General features: G+C 35.6%; 2 protein-coding genes across 7 annotated transcripts in view; one reads left to right on the forward strand and one right to left on the reverse strand.

Annotated features, from left to right (window-relative positions):
* SCOC (short coiled-coil protein) overlaps positions 1-11,660 on the forward strand; it is a 125,839-nt gene extending 114,179 nt beyond the window's left edge. For 2 of the 4 annotated variants that reach the window (XM_025384925.1, XM_025384924.1), the window contains 3 exons: positions 8,235-8,306; positions 8,683-8,766; positions 10,066-11,660. In XM_025384925.1, coding sequence (XP_025240710.1) covers positions 8,235-8,306; positions 8,683-8,766; positions 10,066-10,208 — 299 coding nt within the window. In that variant the 3' untranslated portion in view covers positions 10,209-11,660. The remainder of the gene's footprint in view (positions 1-8,234; positions 8,307-8,682; positions 8,767-10,065) is intronic. The other 2 variants (XM_025384926.1, XM_025384927.1) reach the window with 2 other exon arrangements.
* Positions 11,661-17,857: 6,197 nt separating this feature from the next.
* The window catches only part of CLGN (calmegin), a 30,945-nt gene continuing 25,112 nt past the window's right edge, over positions 17,858-23,690 (reverse strand). For all 3 annotated transcript variants that reach the window (XM_025385302.1, XM_025385304.1, XM_025385305.1), the window contains 5 exons: positions 23,198-23,413; positions 21,968-22,093; positions 21,601-21,760; positions 20,013-20,113; positions 17,858-18,703 (listed from right to left, as the gene is read on the reverse strand). In XM_025385302.1, the coding sequence (XP_025241087.1) occupies positions 18,623-18,703; positions 20,013-20,113; positions 21,601-21,760; positions 21,968-22,093; positions 23,198-23,413 (684 nt within the window). In that variant the 3' untranslated portion in view covers positions 17,858-18,622. The remainder of the gene's footprint in view (positions 18,704-20,012; positions 20,114-21,600; positions 21,761-21,967; positions 22,094-23,197; positions 23,414-23,690) is intronic.

A 23,690-nucleotide genomic window follows, 5' to 3' on the forward strand; every position in this document is an offset into this window, starting at 1 on the left:
AAGTGGCCTACTTAGGTTATTTGAATATATTTATCTTGAGTTGTCTTTTTCTTATTGATGTGTCTGAATTCTTTATATTTTCAGAGTTTTACTATATTCTGCCAACCTGTGGCTTGTTTTTAACTTGATTAGAGATGGCTTCTCTTCTGTTTGTAAAACTTCTAAATTTTAAAATAATATTTTACATCTTTCCTTAATGAATCATGCTGTTTCTTCCCTATGGTGATATCATAAAGACATATGCTTTTCTTCTAAAAGTTTAGAGTTTTGTTTCTCACATTTTGGGTCATTATTTCATTTGGAATTTAGTTTTATTTCTGTTGTATCAGGATCGAATTTCTTATTTTTATATAAATAGCCAATTTAACTAGAACCAATAAAATTTGTGTCTTCTATATCCTATGAACAGTTACTGTACTAATTTACATTCCCAAGTAATGAATAATAGTTTTTTCCCACAACCTTAGAAACAGTTATTCCTCACCAGACATCTTTATTATATACCAAATTCCAGGTATCCTTTTTGTTTTTTCTAATTTTCTTTTTGTCTATTCTTATGTCAATACCAGTTTTTAAAAAGTTGCTTTAAAATAGAATTACCATATGATTCAGCACAAATTAATGCACACTTCTAGGTGTATATCCAAAAGAACTGAAAAGAGGGTCTCGAAGAGACATTTGCACACCCATGTCCACAGCAGTATTATTCACAATAGCCAAAAGGAGGAAGCAACCTAAGTGTCCACTGATAGATGAATAAACAAAATGTGGTATAATACACATAATAAATGATATATAGAACTATTCAGCCTTAAAAAGGAAGTTCTGCAATATACTATAACATGGATGAACCCTGAGGCATTATGCTAAATGAAATAAGCCAGTCACAAAAGGGCAAATTCTGTATCATTCCACTCACGTGAGGTACCTAGAGTAGTCAAACTGATAAACAGAAAGTAAGATGATTACTGCCAGAGGATGAGGGGAGTAGGAAATGGAGAGTTGCTGTTTAATAGGTATAGAGTTTTAGTTTGGCAAGATGAAAAGAGAGATTGGTTCTGGAGATTGGTTGAACATCGATGTGGAATGTATCTGATACTACTAAGTTACAAATGGTTAAGATGGTAAATTTTATTCTATGTATATTTCACTACAATTAAAAACATTTAAAAATATTATTCTAGCAAAAAGTTGCTTTAATAGTTTCTCTTGATCTTTGGTGTCCTGCAATTTCACCATTGCAGAGAATTCTTTATATCAATCCTGCTCAAGAATAAGTATTTCTTGAAACTGAAAATTCAAATAATCCACAATCTTGGAAAGTTCTTAGTTATTACTCTTTGAATACTGCCTGCATCCATTCTCTCTAGTGTCTCTTTTTTGGCACTCCTATTAGATTTATGTTGGAGTTTTTTCATTTATTTAGCTCCTACACTGCATTCTAGTAAATGTCCTCAAATTGAGTATTGTAATCTCAGCCAAATGTACAGTTCTCAAAACAGTGAATGGAAGATCTCTTTATATAGCTCTTAAAATGATTAAGGCGATGTGTCAGCAAACTGTGCCAGAAGTAAAAAGTCAAGAAACAGGGAGACATAAGGCTTGTCTCTACAGTTCAGGAGACTGTGCCAAAGCCAAAATAATGCATTGCTGTGGATGTCTGCTTTGTACTCAACGAATATTAAAGCAGGATGCCTCTTTGTGTCAAGTGCTAGATTACGATGAGCAGTGTCACGAAGAACACTCTACACTTGATACCGTATGTGTGACCTTGAGCAAGAAACCTATTCACGCTCAGGCTTCAGTTCCTTTCTGTGGGTTGCTGTGAGGCTCCAACGGGGTAAGGTGAGCAAAAATGCTATGCCTCAGTACCACTAGGGTATTTTCTCAATTCTAAAATATTAAGTTGCCACGCACTACAGATTTCATAATAGTTTGGGAGGAGGGGCGTGAGGAGAGGAACATTCCACTAGCGCAACTATAAGCTTTCCGATTTCGGAAATAAGAAAAATATGAAAAAGTCTGCTTTTAGAATTGAGGAACCATGGTGTCGCATTGACTTTCTCTGCTCGGTTCGCAAACGCTCTTTTCTTGAACTTGAATGACTTCTCTGTCGCTCATACCAACCTCTCTCCTGATTTTCCACACTGGGATTCTCACTCCAATTCTCAAGGTTTCCTAAGAGACACGATGAGCCACTTCACCAGGGCGGTGTAGCTTCCTTCTTTACTGTCATTGGCTGTCGCTCTTCCAGGTCCCGCCCACAGAGACCTCAATCCTGATTGGATGTCAGTGTCCTTTTGTGCTGGCAAAGCTGGATCCCGGTGCTTTGAGATTGGACGACTTGGGGGCGGCGGGCAGCTAATGCGCAGGCGTGTTTCCTCGAGTCGTGATTGGCGGGCGGGGTGCCAGGACGGGGCGGGATTCTTCTCACGCACATTCTGTGGGCGGAGTGGGCGGAGCTGCCGGCGTCAGTTGGTTCAAGTGTCCCGGCCTGAGGTGTCTGCTTGATCCCTCCCTCTCTCGGCGCCTCGAGCGGAAGGTGAGGGCCGTCCTGGGCAGCAGAGGGCTTGGCCCCAGGCGACTAGACCTACACCCTCGGTACCTCCGAGGGCCTGGAGGGCGGGGCGGGCTGGACGCGGCCATGCGCACCGGGGGCCCGGGAGGAGCGGTCTTGGGCCTGGGCGTCTGGTGGGCGGCGGAGGCCTGGCTCCCTGCAGAACCCCTGCGCAACCTCTTTTTCTCCTGTTTTCGTTGTCAGGCCCAGGCGTTCTTTGGGAGAAGGGCCTCTCGCGGTCCCTGACGCAGACATCGTGCAGGTTTCTCCCCGCAGCTCCTGGGTCGGGAGCCGCTTTGCAGCCCCCAGCTCTGGAATTGGACTGCGGGAGGGGCGTTTGGGTGGAATGGGACCTGGCTCGCCTGGACCTGCCCGTGGCTGCTCTGCAAGAGCCTGAGAGTTGGGAGGGGAGGCCAAGGTGGGGAAGGAGCCTAGTGAGCCGTAAAATAAGGATTGGAACGTCTTTCCAGGCGGCGAAAGCGGCACCTGGGTTTGTTGGTGAATCGTCTTCTCCCCAGAGTCCTGCTGAACAAGTTTTGGGAAGTAAGGTTTGGAAAGGAGAAAGAGGATACATTCGTGAAAGGCAAGGCTTCTGTTATACAATGTGTCAACCTCAGACTATTACGCAACAATAAGGACAGATGCCATTCCAGGTGTTCCCAACACGCTGTCTATGCCCCAGGACCCAAAGCTATGCCCATGTATTCTGGTACCTGTATCCCTGATTAAAATCAGTGTAGCTAGCCATCCTCTGAAGAGTATAGCTTCCGTTTACATCCTCATTTGGCCAAACAATTCCTTGATCTTGTGGAAAAACTGGATTATTTAACCAGGACAAGTCAAAGCAGAACTTGAACAGAGCTGAACAGACAAATTATATTGAAGTTGACGTAGCCTAAAGGGAATGGGGTTTATCTTGATTTGGTTAGTAAAGATTTCAGAGGAGTTTGACATCAGTGGTAGCAAAATGTTTGGCAAACTTAAGATTAGGGCCATATTAAAGTTTCTTCCATTGCATAATGGAAAAAGCGTGGACGGTGAAGTTAGACCTGGGTTCAAATTCTTGGTAGAGACATTGGCTGTGAAACCTCTGAAACAGCCTTTGTGAAAGATATATAGCCTTTCTGAAATTTAGTGTCCATATCTGTAAATTGCAATTTCCTTCTGTTGATTTGATGAAATAACATATGCAAAGCATTTAGCACATTAATGCACGAAGATACTATTTTAGCAGTCTTGCTAGTTCTCTAGTATGACAGATGGTGAAATCAATTTTAGATGCAGAAAAGTTGAGTGACTGAAGATGGACGGATATTAGAAAAAGGTCTCAAAATCTGCAGTCTCAGATGTGACAACAGCTGTGGTGGAATGGTGGAAAAAACACTTGGGCATTTGTTGTAGTCTTGGCCCTGTTGCTGACTACTTCTCTGGTCTTCAGTAAGCCATTGTTGTCTTTGGCCTTGATTTATCTGTAAAATGAAGCAGCTGGACCAGATGGTTTTCTTTAAATTCTTTTTGTTGCCCAAATGAGAGCTAAAAGGTAGAGAAGATAATAGCAGACATTTATTGAATACCTACTATGTACTAGGTACTGTTGCAAACACCTTGTATCCACTCATTCTCACAACAAACCCATGAGATACATATGGTTATTATCTGCATTTTACAAATGAGGAAACTTAAGGCTGAGGTGTTAACCTTGCCCAAGATTCCAGAGCTTATAAGTTGCAGAGCTAGGATTTGAATCCAGGTAATCTGAGTTCATGTTGTTAATCATCGTGCCAAACTGCCTCTCGAGGAGAGTGATATTGTGGATATTGTATACTATTAGAGATACTATAAAAGAAGATAGGGGAATATTTGGTAAGATGCTCGTCTTTGGTCACAGGTGTGTGTGCATGGCAAAAATTATTTAATTAAATGCATCTTGTCCTAATGTTTGCCACATTTCCTGGTTTGTATTCTCTCTGCGTTCTGCCTCCTGGACTTAAATAATCAAAAAATAATTCCACTAACCAAGGCTAGATACCCAAATTTACTGTGATTTTTGAGAAACCTTTAAAAGGTCTGACCTAGGCATACATCAGAGCTGAAGAATCTCAGCGAACCATATCCATTTCTGGGTTAAAGTGATTTAGGATAGGCACAGCAGCCTCAGCACCCCAAATTCATTTCAGTGTTCCCATGCTTCAGCAGACTTGGTCTGAATTTTCTCGTTTTTCATCAGATTTGTGTTTATATGTAGGAGTAGAAGGAGTTGAAAGTGAACTTTTAAGAGCATATTTGACATGGAATTAGATTGATGTTATAGCAACTATAGGTAAAAAAGGATTTTATAGTTGAAAAAGTTGAAAAACTCAGTATTAAGTACCTATTATGATGTAGTACTGTGTTAAATGTAGACTTTGGGCAGTTTGAGGATCAATACTATTTTAAAAGAAAAAATCCGTGGCTAAAATACTTTGACATAAAGAACTCAGCAAGTCTTTTGATCTCATATGTAAAACAAATCAGTTTATTGCCCTAAATCTACTGAAAGACTTTGAATATATATTAATACAATAGTAGCATTTTGAGGTGGGTCTATTTGATCTCATCACAATAAAATACAATTGCTTCTTGTTCTTTTGTTGTGGAGAGGCAGCAGGTAATACTGTGGTTCACCGTACTAAAGAGTAATGCCCTTATGCCCAGGGCTGCCAGATACAGTGGGCAGGTTTTGCACTGTACAACACTTGGGGTGCAATCTTACATAGACTGTGGTGTGAATTGTACTCTCTGGCGTTGTATATCCTATAGCACTGTTCTTGTGGCACTACTTTTGTGCTCCTGCCTTTGCCCCAATCTTGAGTGTGAGAGTAATTTTTCCTTTAATAAGCCCTCTCCACCCTGTTTTTCTGCTTTTTATTTTCTTTCACTTTTTAAGATGAAGTCACTGTTGCTAAACCACGCATAGGTTTTCTATTGTTTGGATTATATGTGGTCAGAATTTCAGAAACTGGCTTCTTTTTCTTTACGTCTTATATTGGTGAGTTTGGAACACTTGTGCTTTTGCAAACTTTTTGGTTTAATTTAAATATTAGTCTGAAACATAAGCAAAGGAAGACTTCCCAATCACTCTATTATATCTGACTTCAAAATCAGCTGTGTCATTCTCTGATTATCTGTTGCTTTGGCTTGTATATCTTATAACTCTTCTTAGCTATCATGAAAATATGTTCCAGCTGTAGTCTTAAAAGCATTGGATATGAGAAATTTGAAGCACCTTTAATTTATTATTTAGCAAATACAGTTGCCAAATTGCAGCTTACTCCTGCTGAGCACTCCCACGATCACTTTTGCTTTTGGTTGTTGCCTCTCTCATCTCACTCAGACCTCTTTCAGCCAGATCAGTGGTTGAAATGGTATGAAAAGAGAGTGACTGGAGCACCTGGTTACAAGTGTGCTTCTCTGTCAGGGAAATGTCAAATCAAGTTTTCACTAACACTCTTCCTCTTCAATTATAAGAGACATGTTGATTAAATGGAGAGGAATAGTTTTTGGAGTGTGGTCTTTAAATACTACAGTAGGTCGAATAACTTTTAAAAAAAGAATTATTGGAAACATTTAATAATCTGAAATGCAGAGAACCTGAGAAACCATGTGAGAAAGAGGTCGGGCAGAGCAACTTTAAGTGCGGTTTTAGATAAGGGGAAAGATGCTGGAAGACTTGGAGTCGCTTTATTCAGCATCATTAATTGTATACCATTTGTAGTTAATTATTTAATAAATGTTATGCAAGGGATATTACATATTTTTTTCTTTTTTTTTTTTTGAGACGAGTCTCGCTCTGTCGCCCAGGCTGGAGTGCAGTGGTGTGATCTGCAAGCTCCGCCTCCCAGGTTCACGCCATTCTCCTGCCTCAGCCTCCTGAGTAGCTGGGACTACAGGCGCCTACCACGACGCCCAGCTAATTTTATTTTGTATTTTTAGTAGAGATGGGGTTTCACCATGTTAGCCAGGATGGTCTCGATCTTCTGACCTCATGATCTGCCCGCCTTGGCCTCCCAAAATGCTGGGATTACAGGCGTGAGCCACTGCGCCCAGCCCTACATATTTTTTTCTAGACTAGTGAGTGCTATCTTACTTGAACTATAAACTTGAAGTTTGTGTATATGTACACTGGGCACTTTAATTTGAAGTTCATGCTAGTATCTGAAATGTAACAAGATTTATGTAGATGTTCACTGGGCATTTTCAAATTTCATCTTAGTATCTGTAGTATAACAAGATTTATATTAACAGAAGCTGTGAGAGAATGTGTACTACACTGATACCTCTTTATTGTGATTCTAGTTCTAGTATGTAGATATCCTTATTTAATAGGTCTACTTTCTACTGTTTAAGATATGGAGGCATAACAATGCCTTGGGCATAGAAGATATTCAATAAATACTTGTTGAAAGAATAACACTGACAAGTCTAGGTCGCTTCAATGTAGTAGATTAGATTGGGTAACAAATCTGTTTTCAGTGATAATCTGGTAACATTATTTACTATATTTTGAACACATTGAATGAAATGATTGTTAGCAATGGAGCAGAACATGTTTCATAGAAATTTTTTGTTCTAATATTTATAAGTCTTTATTGGAATAATAAAATGTTAGTATTTATTTACTTATTTACATCCTGATTAGTCTGTTTTGATTTTACCCTGACTAGGAGCTGATGAATGGACATTTTTTCATTTATTCCATATTACTATTTTAGATGGTCTAAATAGTAATTTTTCTTTTGAATTTTATTTGTAAAATATTAAAGTGTATGTAAAGCAATACTTTAATGAAGAATATTTGAAAATTTTGTCCTCATCCATACTATCATCCTTAATATCAGAGCATTTTTTCATTTTCATGTTTTTTATGCATATTTATGTATATTTCATATAATTTACATCAGTGAATATACAATTTTATACACATTGTTTCATGTACTATAGTCGTAATTATTTTCAGTAGCCACTCTATTAGAAATTATAACTGTACTCAGGAGGCTGAGGAGGGAGGATTGCTTGAGTCCGGGAGTTTAATACAGACTGGGCAACATAGTGAGACCCCCATTTCTAAATAAATAAATAAATAAAAATATATCTTCTTAAAAAGAAAATCACAACTGTAATTTACCAGACTTTGAGTGGGCAGTTATGTTGTTTCTGAGACTTGGTTGTAAATAAGATTGAAGTGATTTTTATGTATATAACTTTCTTTGCATTATTGTCCTTAGCCTAAATTTCCAAGAATAAAATACTTAGTTAAAAAATATTTAAATGTTTTTATGAATCTTATTATCATATTGCTTTCCAAAAAGAGTACATATTTAAAAGTTGTGTCCAATGTTTGCGTATTTGTTTTTCTGTAACTCTTTGCTAGTACTGATCATTACCTCCTTTAAAAAATAATAATTATACGGTGGTATTTATGTATTTTTTGATTATCAAGAAGCTTAACATTTTCTCTCACTCAAACTATTTATATCCTTTGCTTATTTACCTATTAGGCATTTATTTTATTCTTAAAAATAGTAAAGCATATGAAAAGTCCTGCTATGTCATATTTAACAAAATCATCCTCCTTTGAAAAATAGGCTTGTATTTTATTGCTGTGTGTATCTATATTTCTAAATTTTTCTTATTGTAGACCATTCATCAAGGATTTTGTATCCAAGGCACAAAAGTTTGTTGCCCAAGATGATGAATGCTGACATGGATGGTATGTTCTTCATTTTCTTTTTTGTATACTCCTGGTTTTGTGGATGTTTTGCTTTATTAAGCAATGGAAAGGGCAGAGAAACAATGTTTAGAAGAGTTGGATCTTGGCTAATTCCTTATTTATATCTCATCTAGTGTCAGAAAGGACCAACCAAAGCAGCTTTCATTCCTTAGCTATGAGAGGTTGGCAAGTTATTTTTATCTTCTTTACCTTGGTGTCCTTATCTGCAGTTTGGGGATACAACATTTTATTCCACAGGGCTCTTGTATAAGTCAAGTAAGAATGAATATAAAACATTTTGCAGATTTTTAAGTGCTACTCTACACAAATAGTACCTAATGTTAATTAATAGTAAATTTGAACCTTTATATTACAGCAGTTGATGCTGAAAATCAGGTGGAACTGGAGGAAAAAACAAGACTTATTAATCAAGTGTTGGAACTCCAACACACACTTGAAGGTTAGCTTGCATTTTGTAGTTTATTTGAATGACAGCCAATTAATTGAACTTGTAAGCATTTATATTGCTAAATTTTGTTAGAATGTATAATTTTTTAAAAGAATGAACTTCAAAGTTTATATATATATGATCTTCCTGCTTTGGTAGTTTAAAGAACAGATACACTTCAGTCAAGTCAAATGGTGTTATTATGCTTCCCTCTTTAAAGCCTAACATAATGCTGGCTAGTGTGAGACTCCCTTTTAAGTCCCCACAATGTGTTACTAAGTCCGCTTTAATAAAGCTTGTTTTAAAGTAGAAACGATGTATTAGCCTTGGAGATTAAAAAGGAATTTACCTGAATTTTTTCATTTTCTAAGTCTTGCATAAAATTAATACTAACACTGAAACATCTTTTGAGTTTTAATGAAATTAAGAGGTTGTGTTTTTGGTGCCACAGTGAGCAGATCATGTCACTCAGAACCTCCCACTGACTTACATTTTACAGAGTTAATAAAAGTCATCTGTGACTTCCCTATTAGCTTTCTTTCTTTCTTTTTTTTTCTGTTTTTTTGAGATGGAGTTTCACTCCTGTCGCTCAGGTTGGAGTGCAATGGCGCAATCTCGGCTCCCTGCAACCTCTGCCTCCTGGGTTCAAGCGATTCTCCTGTCTCAGCCTCCTGAGTAGCTGAGATTACAGGTGTCTGCCACCACGCCTGGCTAATTTTTTGTATTTTTAGTAGAGACAGGGTTTCACTGTGTTGGCCAGGCTGGTCTCAAACTCCTGACCTCATGATCCACCCACCTTGGCTTCCCAAAGTGCTGGCATAACAGGCGTGAGCCACCATGCCCAGCCAGAATTAACTTCTTATATGATCATCAGGAACTGCATGTGTTGAATGTCTTGATAATGTTACAAGATGATCAGTTGCTTGGAAACTGGCTGTATTCAGTATATGAATTCAATTGTGTTAACCTGATATATATCTTAAACATTTCTAGTAAAGATGTTATGGTTTTATGTTGATAAGACATAAAATGTGAACCAGAATTCACATTTTAAAAACAAAGTCTTTTTTGAAAATTAACTACCCAACATTAATGCTATTTACAAAGAATAACATTTAGCCTAATGTGAAGTATTTTTAGGAATTTGTCTACTAATTTGCACTTAGTTTGTTTACCTTGCTGTCTCTAAAATCCGAATTCTTAAAATTTAAGGATTGTGTTACCTCTTTTAAGAATGAATCCTAAGAATTTTGTAATATGGAATCATTGTCTTTGTTATATTGATAATGGGCATTTTTATTTTTTATAAAGATCTCTCCGCAAGAGTAGATGCAGTTAAGGAAGAAAATCTGAAGCTAAAATCAGAAAACCAAGTTCTTGGACAATATATAGAAAACCTCATGTCAGCTTCTAGTGTTTTTCAAACAACTGACACAAAAAGCAAAAGAAAGTAAGGGATTGACACCCTTCTGTTTTATGGAATTGCTGCTGATCATTTTTTCTTTAAAACTTGGATAGATTCCAAAAGTTACAGTACCTTTGTGGCTTCATTGAATATTTATGAAGAAAATGTCAGATGTAGACAAAAATAACACAATAACAGGAGGCTTCCATAAGTTTGTGTATTATGTTAGTCTATGAAAACGTGCAAATGTATTGTAGAGACTTTATAATTAGAATTGCATATATTTATGAAACTTAAAAGATGAATGTTTTATCGAATTTGTAGGTTTAGCACTGTCTTTTATTATAGGATTAGTAAGATATAGAAGAAAATAACCACCATGTTGTGAAAAAGTGACCAAAATCATGTACTGAATGCACAGCTTTATGTACCCTGTCCACCATCTTGTGCCTCTTTTCCATTTGCCTCTTCCTTCCTATTTCCCTTCCCTTAAGGAAAAAAATTGGTGTCACATTTGTAAAAGTAATTTTAATAGTTAATCATCTCTGAGAGTAACCTGTATTTTCATTGTTGAAACTTAACCAAAATAAAATACTGTCTCAGCTAGGGTTTGTCATTTGTGTATTTAGTATTAAGATAGGAATGCTAGTGTCTCTTTAATTAATTGGAAATAGATGGAGGCTAAAAATGAAAGTTTTTCTTTGAAACTGAATTCACTTGAGAATATTTGTTGTTAAAAACTTCTTTTTGCACAAAATAACTCATTTTGTATTATCTGAAAATATATAATTTCTGGTCATGTGTATGTTTAAAATAGAAAATTTTGAGGAAAAATGGAAATAGGGTGGAAAAGTACTCGGTAAACAGTAGTAACTAACTTCAAATATTTTCACTCCAGATTTGTGTTTTCTCTGGCACAGAGTAGATCTTTTGGGAAATATATATAATTAAGTTTGACTACCCTTGTGTAAGCCACATCTGGATGAGAACAGTTACAAAGAGTTTGGTCTCTAAGTTGATTCGTACCCAGCAGGTCAACTTTTGCAAAATTCCGTAACAGTGTGTTAGTATTAGAATAGTGAATAAAATGGGAGTTTTACATGTATACTTATTATCTTGCTCAGTATTTTATCTCACTTGTTCTAGAATTTTCTGTAAACTCTGCTACTGGGTTTGAAGAGTTTTAGTCATCCTTTAACAATTTTTAAAAATTTAGCTTGTAGATTCCATTTGGTAAGGAAATCAATAATGGAAGTAATGCTAAAATCTTATAATATGAAAAGAGATCCACTAATATAGCTTATGGTTATTAGATTTGGGCTACTTTTAATCATGGAATAATCTTATGTATTGGTGTAAGAGTTGATGAATGACTTTAGCTGTATGAATATATAATAGTGAACCTGCAAACATTTTGCATCCCTTTTGTGACCTAATTTACAGACATTTAAATTGTGTTGCAGTTCTGCTTTGCTGTTTAATAAAAAGCTATTTCAGAGGTTGTGTGTGTTTTGATATAGTTACCTAAGTAAATGGGGTATTTAGGTTTAGTGGTGTATCCAGGGTTGTTCAATGCCACAGAATAGTGTATCTTATTTAAGTACACAGTTACTGATTATTTAGGGGAATAACATTTTTATTAATAAAACTGTAACTGGTTATCAATATAAATATCATAGATATTAAACATTAATTTAGAGAACAAAAGCAAAGCACTCAAAGGATCCAAGATCTCCAGGGAAAAAGGAAGTTGTATTTTTTAGGGTAGGCTAAGCTACTTTAGCAAGAGACCCAGTGATAAAGAATATAAATACAGAAGTTTCTCTCCCAACCAGTGGTTCCAAGGTCAGCATTGCAGGCTAGCAGCCCTTGTTCACACAGTTACTCAGGGACTTTGGCTGAGGATGGTGCTGCCATTTTAAATCATGGCTTTCAAGTCACTCTAGTGATTACTCATCTAATTTGCAGGAAAAGAACATGGAACTATACATATGCAAGGTTTTATGGGCTGTGCCTGGAAATGGTTCATATATCTTCTTATATTCCAGTGGTGTGGAGACTTAGTTACATCTAGATACAAGAGGAGCTGAGAAATGTAGTCCATGGCTGGGAAGCCATATTCCAGCTATAAATACAAGATTTTGGTGGCCACTAGCAGCCTCAGCCACAGCTCTTCTTGTGCTGCTAAGTATCTTCCCTTACATAGAGAGTAATCCCTCTTCATCCAGCTAGTGATTCAGCTCACAATCTCTATTAAAAGTCCATCCCTTTAGATGTGGCTTCTAACAGTCTGACAATCTCTAAACTGATAGACAAATTATTTGCTCTCACCCTTACTGCTGCCCATTTATAATGTAGTGGGGACAGGATGGCCAAATAAAAAGTCTCAATTTGGAAAATGGAATAAAGGGAAACATGCAAAAATTGTGGAATGCTCCTGGGAGATGTATGAAGATTTTGTCCCTAGTAGTGGAGAAGTACTTTGATTCGACTATGATTCTGATCTCTGGCAGGGGACTCCCTTGTTCGTTGAACTCCATGGTTTCCCCTCTGGAAATTTACTCCCCATCCATTTTCTATGGCTACCTGGGAAGTAGAGGTTGGGTGTTCACTCCCTGGGAATTGTGAAGACAGTCCACTTCCTGCTGGTGTGAACTTGGTGCCCATTTTAAGGCCAAGCTCATGTTTCTTGGGAATATGAGTCTCTTAAAAACTCATAGCCACGGAACCACAACCAAGCTTTTGACCAAATTCTCAAAGTATGTATTATTTTTGCCTTTCTTTAATGGAGGCTATCTTGAGATCAACTGAAAATAAGATTGCACTGGGAATGTTACATGCAGATCATCACTGCAAGGCTGGGTTCCTCTGGCTTAACAATTGGTAGAGAAGTCTTCATGGGCTTTCCCCCAATCTCCCACACCTCAAAAATAATTTTGAACCTTTGCTACTATTCAGACTTCAGAAACAATTGGCTTACTTTTGTGAAGTTCCTTGTATCTGAACTTGGTCTATTCCCTTCCATCTCTGCATGAAAATGTCAAAATTTTTTGATACCTTGCTGAATGCAAGGAATAGCCAATTCATTTAACATTCTGTCTTTTTCCAACTAGAGCTATCAGCTTAGTAGGTGTCAAAATATATCCCCACTGCTTGTCATGTTAATGGTAAGCTAATGCTATATACTTAGTTTTTGCTATGCAATAACCTCAGGATAATTTCTTCATTAGAAATATAAGTGGTACACAGTGTGCACAGGGACTGTGTCCAGCTTCTGGAAAAGACTAGACCAAATTTTAGACAGGCTCCTTTGAGCCTTCTTTTTCACTAGTCCAGTTTTAGCAGAAATCCTGCTAAATCAGTTTAGAGAGAATCCCATCCTCAGTAACATGATCATCAACCTGGACTGTCTCTGGCAAGAATCATCCTACTCTTGATGTCTCCACTTAGTAATTTTCCATACACTGACCTCATCACTGCTCATTGACTATAAATCCTCAGCTGTATTTGCTGTGTTAGTTGAGCCCGGTTTCTTTCCCTTATTGGATGATGGTCTTAACACATACAGTCCTGAGTAGTCTTCTTTACTGCTTTAACAAGTGTCAGAATGGTTTTTTCTTTAGTTCTTCCTAGCTTACGTGCTGGTAGAATAATATTTGGTAGGGAAAAATCAGCATACTCCTTGTTACGGACTGAATGTGTCCTCCCAAAATTCTTAGGTTGAAATCCTAACCCCAAAGTGATTAGGAAGTGGGGCCTTTGGGAGATAATTAGGTAATGAGGGTGAAGCCCTCGTGAATGGGATTGTGTCCTTATGCAAAGAGACCTCAGAGATTTCTCTTTCTGCCATATAGAAGACAGCAGTCTGCATCCTGGGAGAGGGCCCTCAACGCTGATCTCAGACTTCCAGCCTCCAAAACTGAGAAATACATTTGTTGTTTACAAGCCACCCAGTCTATATTTTATTATAGCATCCCAAATAGTTCAAGACATCCATTTTCCCCACTGTTTCCCAGGAGGAATTTCCCCAATATTGACACTGCCATTCTATGCAAAATGTGTCCTCTTTATATTCCCTTTGGACTCACAGTAGGTTACTACAAATCACAGTTCCTCGTCTGAAACTTGCAGGGCCAGATGTTTTAGAATTTGGAGTTTTTCAGATTTTATAAAATATTGTGACTCAGACACCAATATGGTTTGGCACAACACATATAATTAAGTATATTAACATTTCTGCAGCAAAATGAGTATTAAAGTAGGATAAAGAAAGACTATATATATATAAAATCTTGCTGAGAAAGTCAGGCTCAGCTACCAGGTAAGTTTTGTTACCAAAATGCTGGGAAAAACCTTTCACTTTTCAGAGATTTCTGGTTATGGAATTGTAGCAACAAAACCTTTTGTAGAAAAGTAACCAAAATCATGTATGCATTTAGTTCCAACCAGTTAATATCGTATCTCTATTCCTGTCCCTATTCCCTGTGATCTAGTCCCTTTTGTAAACGAAAAATGATAGTTGAATTATAAAATCTAAAATTAATTTTATGGTCCAAAGAAAAGCGAAATTGATCTTAACTTTAGAATGTAAAGCCATTCTTTACTTTGCCCAATAAAAATTTTGTTTTTCCCTGAACACTCTGTGGTGGCTGTCATCAGATTCTTCAATGTGCATGTAACCAAAATTATTACCAGTGGATACCAGGGATTAGTTGTTAAGAGCATTTGTAAATCATGAAAGAACAGATAATGTGAAGATATGAAAGGTTAAGAATTGGAAGAGACTTAATTCCTTCTTACTCTTATCAGAAAACTAGCCGCAGTTTATTTCACTGAAATCAGAGATTAATGGTATTTAAAAGACAAATTTACAAGGCTAGGTGTGGTGGCTCACACCTGTATTCCCAGCTCTTTGGGACACCAAAGCAAGGGGATTCCTTGAGCCTAGGATCTTGAGACCAGCCTGAACAACATAGTGAGACCGTGTCTCTCCAAAAAAAAATTTTTTTTTTAATTAGCCAGGCATGCTGGTACTTGCCTGTAGTCCCAGCTACTCAGGAGACTGAAGTGGGAAGATTATTTGAGCCCAGGAGTTCAAAGCTGCAGTGCGTTACGGTACCACTGCACTCTAGCCTGAGTGACAGAGTGAGACTCTGTCTCCTCAAAAAACAAAAACAAAACAAAAAAGGCACATTTACTGTAACAAGGACTTTATGTTGGCCGTTGGCCTTTGGACCTATGAAAGGGTTGGTTGAGAGACAACAGAAGCTGGAGTTGTACATTCATTGTAATCAATTTTATAATGTATCTTGTTTCAAAATGTATACATTATAGATGGCTTATCAAGTGCTATTAAAACTTGGAAATACCCCCAAATTTTACCAAAAAGTATTCATTTAACAAACACAAAATATGTGATAACTATGTTGGGTGGTAAAAGCCCATTTTTCCAGTTGTCATGTTGCCCATCTTCTCTAAAACTACCCTGCTTTTCCATGCATTCTCTTTCCCATCAATTTGCCTCATATCTGACCTTTCAGAATAAGGGATAATTTTATTTCCAAAACTCAGCTCTCATACTATGGAAATACATGGGAGTTATATACTTTTGAGGGGGAAGAAATTGTTGAAATGTATGCAGAAATTCTTTGTTTTAATAAATCACCTATAAAAGATTTAATTATCTTACTTTAGCCATCTTATAATCTTTAAATCCTGCTAAAGTTAGAACATATAGCCACAATTGAAAAGAGAACAAAACATTGTTCACAGATGCCTAGAGTGTAATGTATTTATGTTTTAACTATTCTGAATAGTTTCTACTGAATACAAATACAAAACCATTTAGGGACTAGAATTCTGAAATTTTAAAATACATTAAATTCATTTCTAGTGGTTCATTTTAACATGTAAGCAGTTCCATCATGTTTCTCCTCCAAATGTGGTCTGATAGCTCAAAAAGACTAATTCTAGAAACATGATGTTTTCGTGGAGAAACGATTAATGGAAGCAAGACCATCAGTAAAAAATATTCAAGAAAAGGGACGTTACTTTACACTGATCAACTTAAAAAGCCTCTGAAAAGGCAAACTAAAATAAAGAAAAGCAAAATACACTATTTCTCTCCTTTATGGATAAGATGTAAGTAATTTTGAACAATAAAGTCAGATTAGGGAGTAAAAGGAAAAAGCCATTTGATTATTAAGAAAGACTGCCTATTGCATGGATATAGTACAGGTTACACATTAGAGTTTTAGTTTTGTTAAACCTGTCAGTTACGGTACATCCACAAAGGAGTATGTGCACAGGAATTAGCAGTGATTTGGCAAATTCAGTTGCTCAAATTTTACCACTGCAAGCTTATGGAGTTTAACCAAACAAATGAATCTGCAACCAAGAAAGTAAACAAAACAAAACAAAACCAAGCTTTAAAGAGTCTTTAGAGAAAAATGTTCACATGCAAGAATCTTCCCAGGCAAGAAGGTTTTCATTAAATTAAAAAAGAAGTTATCTCCTGAAGTAGTGGTTTACCTTCAGAAATACTCTCATCTAGGGTTATTACACTCCAAATGCAAGGTGAGCTAGAGAGGGAGAATGCTTGCAAGATGTGTTCAGTTCATATTAAATAAATACAAAGTATGGCTAAATACTATGTATTAAGATTTTCTACCACCAATTTATAGAAGTTCAGAGTATAACAATGGAGTAAATAACTTATTTTCTTTCTCAATTCACTCTTTGAAGTAAGGAGTGAATAGTGTTAGTGGCTATGTTTGGCTTCCTTCAGTAAAAGCAGAAGCTAGAGACTTATTTTCCTTATTCATAAGTTCTAAATTTACCTACTGGGGAAGGAGTTGTATGGGAACCTACAATAGTTTAGGGCTTGCCCAAAGATGGGGTATGTGTACGTCTATGAAGGAATCCAAAATCGTACCTAACGTGGAAAGTTCTCTAGGTAGTTAGTATTCAAGTAGTTCTGTGGTCTCAAAGATTTAGATCCTCTTCCAAAGAGTCTAACCCTGTTACCCAGACATAAGAATTTCATAAATAAAATATTTTAAATGGAACAACACAGCTCCATTTTTTTTTTTTTTTTTTTTTTTTTGAGACGGAGTCTTGCTCTGTAGCCCAGGCTGGAGTGCAGTGGCCGGATCTCAGCTCACTGCAAGCTCCGCCTCCCAGGTTCACGCCATTCTCCGGCCTCAGCCTCCCGAGTAGCTGGGACTACAGGCGCTGCCACCTCGCCCGGCTATTTTTTGTATTTCTTAGTAGAGATGGGGTTTCACCGTGTTAGCCAGGATGGTCTCGATCTCCTGACCTCGTGATCCGCCCATCTCGGCCTCCCAAAGTGCTGGGATTACAGGCTTGAGCCACCGCGCCCGGCCCACAGCTCCATTTTAATATAGTCCAGTGACATGGTAACTGATTTAAAAAGAAGAGCTGTAATAATAGTTGCTCCTGTCCACCTCAGTGGCAGCTTTGAAGCTATTCATAGATGAGATGACAGACTTAAAATAGACTGAAACTTGTCAGGAAAAAAGAAAAAAGATAAAAATACAAAAGCATTCCAACCCCACTGGAAACAAGAAAAAATAAAAATAAAAACATGATGAATTGAAATCAGCCATTAGAATCTCTTAGTAATAAGGAAAATAATATAAAGCCTCCCCAACAATAACCTGTTAAATAGGGTATTAAGGATGAAAAAATATTTAAATTTTATTTTCAATAGCAATGTATGCATAAGAAATTTTGTGAATGGGCTAAACTACTCTGGCATAAAGCAACTATAAAAACTTGAAAAAAAATCTGTACATCATTTTGTTTTGATAAAACCCATTATCTTTGTATTCAAATGTAAAATATGCTACAATATAATCCAGTGATTTTATGAACAAAGCACCTCTTTAAAGGAATCTATAATTTAAGCGAACAACTGACCATAACTATAATTTGACACAAACTAGGTAAATGTGGGTCATATACAACACTTTCAATTGTTGATAGAATCAAACAACCATATAGAAACTTTATTGCATTTAGCTCTGTACAACAGAACACATGCTCATTTTTATTATAGAACTACCAGTTATATTGTATAGCCATTTAAGTGGAAATTCCAATAACTGATTTTTTCCAATAGCAATGAAGCTGTTACATATTATTTTGTTCTGTACAAACCAAAACTATCTCCAAACAACTAAAACTGTGTAACTTCTAATGGTATTAATCTCTTAGATCCGATATGTCATGTGCCACTTTTATTCTAAATTCAAAGACCAGGTAACTTCAAAGATGCTTTTTTTCCCCTCTGAAATGAAGGACTAAAATAAATGTCTGAAAGAAAAATGTTGCTAGATATTAGAAACAGGATGTGCATAGATTGATTAAAGTGCAAGTCTGGCATGCTGATTTTAGAATGCCAAACATCCCTCTCAGGAATTAAAAATACTTGAATCTAGTTTAGTCCTTTCGTACTCTTCTTTTGCGTACTGACTTCATTGGCCCATCTCCAGATCCTGTGCTCTCATCTGCTTCTTTCATCTAGAAAAAATAATTACAAAAAGGTTTCTTTTAGTATAACAAGTAACTAGTAGATAGTAGTAAACAATATATTTATTATTCTCTAAAATATATGTGCTATCAATCAAGTGCTATGATGAAGGTATTATATGAAATAAAGTTATAGTTATTTCTCAAGGCTATACAAAAATCAATGTATTCTAGCTCACTGAGACATACACATAAAAAGACAGAAAGACTGAAAGATGTAATTAAGATATTTTTGAAGGTACACAAAGTATTTTGTAACATAAATGTAAATAGAATACATATTCAAGTAAATGACTGCAGGTATTATTTTAAGAAAGTCACAGCAGAAACAATGATTATTTAAACCTTGGCTCTGGAAGAAATTGTCTTCACCTAGGTCTCCCTAAATATGGATATTCATACTAGATAATGGTCCCCAAAGTCCCTATAAAAACTCAGAGGGCAGGAAGACCAGCAGCCAGTATGTGTACTGATTGAACATTAGGAAAGACTTAACAATAACTGCAAATTTATTTGGAGGATTTCTTCAAATAGATAAAATGGAGCAAAATTTAATCACATGCAACAGCAGGCAGAACTGTACTTTTATCCTACCTACGTAGTTGGAATGTAATATGTTAGCATGGTGACTCTGTGTGGTAAGGCTATGCAGCTCTTTAAGGGCCAGAGAAAACTGGTTTTTGGTTTATGCTGGGTTAAAAAAAAGAAAAAGAAAAAGAAAAAAGAAAGCTCTGGCTCTAATTATACTCTGGATTTCTCATTCTATAATAACTTACAAAAAAAAAAAAAAAAGCATTGTGCAAAGTTCCATTTTATATCAGGGCACAAAACAGGGTAGACTGATGGGGGTGGGGGAAATATCAGGCAGATAGTACTCAACTACCCAGTGAATGAATATTTCAAAACATGAGAGTAAAATGTTGAGACATTAAGGATGTTTTACAACAGCTATAAAAATTATAATAATGACAATTATCTTTTAAATATTCAAACAATGTGTTTATTATGCTTTTCAATAGAATTTCAATGAGAAAGTCATAATTTTGGATACACGTATTCTATCTTCATATTTTGTACGTCACAGGCTTGCTCTATACTGTTTTACTAGGCATTGAGACAATATAAATTATAGTATTTGTCTTTCCTTCCTTATGGATATGTTTTAAAAACAATATGGAGGCTCTTATAAAAGCTGAGAGAAATATGGCAAAAATTCTTTCATAAACCAGATTGGTGCTTTTATTGAAAGAACTTTTTATGGATAACAACTATACATATAAACCAGTTTATTTTCTGTTACCTCATCCTCTGATCCAGACTTATTTGATTTATTACGTTCTTCTTGCCCTTCTATGATTTCGATTTCTTCTTCACTCTTTTCCTCAGGTTCACTTTCCTCTTCTAGAATACGGATTTTATTAAAAGCAAAGACTCAATAAATTAGAATTTTGCTACTGAAAAGTATTAAGTACAATAAAGGGGATTTATTTAAATTCCAAGATTTATTCCAAGATTTAGAAGAAACTTCTTCCATTCAAAATTTTAAAAATTATAAATACTCATTATATTGTCATATTTTATAAATGAATCATCGTATTTGAGTTGGGGGACAAGTTTTAAAAACTTCTTAAGCATTCAATCTGTATGTAATATGAAAACCAAAAAATAATCATCTTTCCTGTGTTCCTGTCTCGGGAAATACTTCCTTTAATTTTTGGTGATCTTTTAATCTTCAATATGTTATTTACTTATGTTTGTTCTCTGTGGACATTATCAAGCATTTTTTCAGTTACTGACCCTCCTTAGGATTCCATTTAGCAGAACCTCCAACTTTTGTCATCATTGTTAACCAAAAGATATTAAGCATGTCCTAGGAGCTATATAAAGTAAAAACTCCTACCCCACCAAGAATGGGCTTTGGGGAAAGGGAAGTTGAAAAATCAACTCTGACTTCTTCCATGTAGTTCCAGTGTGGGACTACATGTATAGGTGAAAGTACCTTTATACAAGCAGGCCCTTCTGATACTTAAATGTCCTCTAAATAAGGTTGATCCAGACATCAATATACTAAGCACTAAGAAGTTACAAAAATAAGGCTGAAAACTTACAACCTGAAGTATTTGTTATTTTAGATACCCATCCTAATAAATACATGTACATGCATTTATACATGTATATGTGTGTATATATATACACTCTCTCTTAAAAAAATAGACACACATGTGTTTTTAAGTCAACTGTTTCATCAAGTGAGTTAAACATTGTGCTTCAAGACATTTGACTTGGGACACTGGGCAAATCAATAGTTTTATTTTTACCTCATGTAAGGAGGTCTCAGTGGAGAGCCACCAAATGGTGACTTCAGTTCTAACATCTTCAAGAGTTTAATATAGGATGGGAAGGGGATATAGGTTCAGCAATCCTTTCAGAAAATTAATTAAATTATTTATTCTATATGGTAAGCATCTGATTAACAATAGCCATTGGAAGACTTGGTGTTGATTTTGTTGCTGCAATCACCTGCTTTATATCTATTTCTTTTCTATAGAAGCCATTATATATAACCTCTATCACCCTCCATCTCATCTTCTACACTCCCAGAGCCAAGAAACATCCTTGCAAAAAGCTATGGCCTATGGGATTCATAACTGCTAGGCTCTGAAGCAACTGAACTATTTAAATCTCCTTCTTCCTAGAACACAAAAACTATAAACAGGGTGACTGCTCAGATGACTATTACTCCTTCTTGCCACAGTCACATATTCTTGGGAGATTCAGATGTATAAACTTGATAATAAACAAGTGTAACACCTAGTTATTTCAAGGCAATATACTGTTTTATGAGCTTTACCCAGGGTCTCCATTATAAATCACTCTCATTGTCTTACCTTTTTCAAGCATTTCACCATCACTTTGCTTTTTTTCCTCTTCCAGGTCCATCGGTTTTTCCAGGGCTGCTTTCTCTTCCTTTCCTTCTTGCTCTAGTATTCCTTTTGTTTGTGGTATACATATGTCGGTTTTTTTATACTCTGTATCTTTATATTTCTTCTGTGGTAGTTAACATATTTTTACTAAAGGCAGAGTGCTATTTTGAAAAAGTTTTTTTTTTTTGCAATAATTGATAACATACATAATGAAAGTAAAACTTATGAGACATTTAGTTTATTACTTTTAAGAATCACTTGCTCAATTTATAGAACTCCTAAACAATAAGAAATTTGGGGGAAAAAGTTGAAGGAAATCAATTTTCTTTACCTTTACTTTTCTTGGCCAACAAAATGAAGTAATTAATGCTATTGGCACTCCTGCTGTTATGAGATAAATCAACCAAAGCCATGGGTGCCCTTCAGCAGCTGCCATTAACTGTTTTAATACACCAGGCTATAGATGAGATAAGCACAAAAATGCAATTCAAATTTTACAAACCTTTACTGGGTAACACAAGATACAAAAAACTTATTTACTCAGGCATTTTACATTAAGGAGTGATGAACTTGTAAGTAAAAGAAGTTTCATTTTCCCACCTTATACTTTGTAAAGTCTAATTTAATTATTAGCATGCATCACTGAGTGAGACTTGATAGCAGAAGATATGTTATGACAAAAGTGGAAACTTCTAACATACTAGCAAGAAAAATGGTAATTTTCCTTTTTGGTAAATTTCAGAATAGAACTACCTTTTATGGATGTATTACCTGGTTTATGTGAAGTGATCATTCATTCTGTACTTTTAAAGAACTTATTAAAATCATACCTCAGAATTGTTTTCTTTTTTATATAAACACATGTCACATACAAGACCCTCAATAAGGATATTATTTCTCTTATTAAAATAAAATTTAAAAAATCAAATGTTTTAGGTACAAGAGGTTCAAAACGAGAATCCCTCTTTACCTACTCTTTTGATGGTTTTTCGCTAGTGACCCAAGGAACCAAATGTAAGGTAAGAAGTTTTCTTTATAGCAACTGAATTTAAAGATATATTTTCTAAGATGCATTGTGTTGAAATATTTAGCTTAATCTTTTCTAAACAGTGTTAAAGATTTCAGGAAAAAACTGGAACAGAATTTAATAATGTTAAAATATAAATTATTTGTACATTCCTCTAAGTAAAAAATAGTTAAAATAAATAAACAGTAATATTTAGATTATCATTATCACTTAGGTCTTGAATTGGCAAGATGACAAAGATATTAAGTAATCTTCTTCTATAAACAGTAAATAGGCATTAAATCCCATTAGAGATATTATAATTCAATGAATAAAATGAGGACTTACATATGCATATGTAGTTCATAATGAAGTAACATAAAAAGCAAAATATTTTGTCTGCATAAACTTATTCAAACACATTTCCTTGGCATTTAGTAATTATTGCACATTTATTTGCCTTTAAAAGAACCATTTGAATAACCTACAACCAAGACCAAATCTTATTATCATTATTCATAGTTATATCACTACTGCTATTAGTCAACACCATACCTCATTAGCATTTGCTATCATTATTTTCCATCTCCAACCATCTGCAGCCCAGTGATCTGCTACTTCCTTTTCCGAACAGATAATAAAATTATCAAAGTAGATATCAGAGGTCATAGACCAAAGCTCTAAACCAAGAGCACTAAAAGAAGTCAGAAGAAATGGGTGATCATCTTCGAAATAATCTGGATTAGGAATTTTTCGAGGACTCCAGATTCCCTGGAAGAAAAAGTAATTGAAGACATTTTCAAATAAAATAACTTCATTATAAATGCTGCTTAATAAATAGCTGCTGTTGAATGAAATTCACAATGCTAACTGGAAAAAAGAAAACTTTAACTGATATTAATTCATTAGTAACATACTGGAAATAAAATCTTGTTTCTTTTTGCTGTGTACCCGATGTTTCCTATGAGAGATAATGATTTTAAATTCTGCAAAAAAAGGAAAAGGGAAAATCCAACATAAACAGAAACGTGAATAAATTTCACAATTT

The sequence above is a fragment of the Theropithecus gelada genome, chromosome 5 (genome assembly GCF_003255815.1).
Source record: "Theropithecus gelada isolate Dixy chromosome 5, Tgel_1.0, whole genome shotgun sequence".
In the NCBI taxonomy this organism is placed as follows: domain Eukaryota; kingdom Metazoa; phylum Chordata; class Mammalia; order Primates; family Cercopithecidae; genus Theropithecus; species Theropithecus gelada.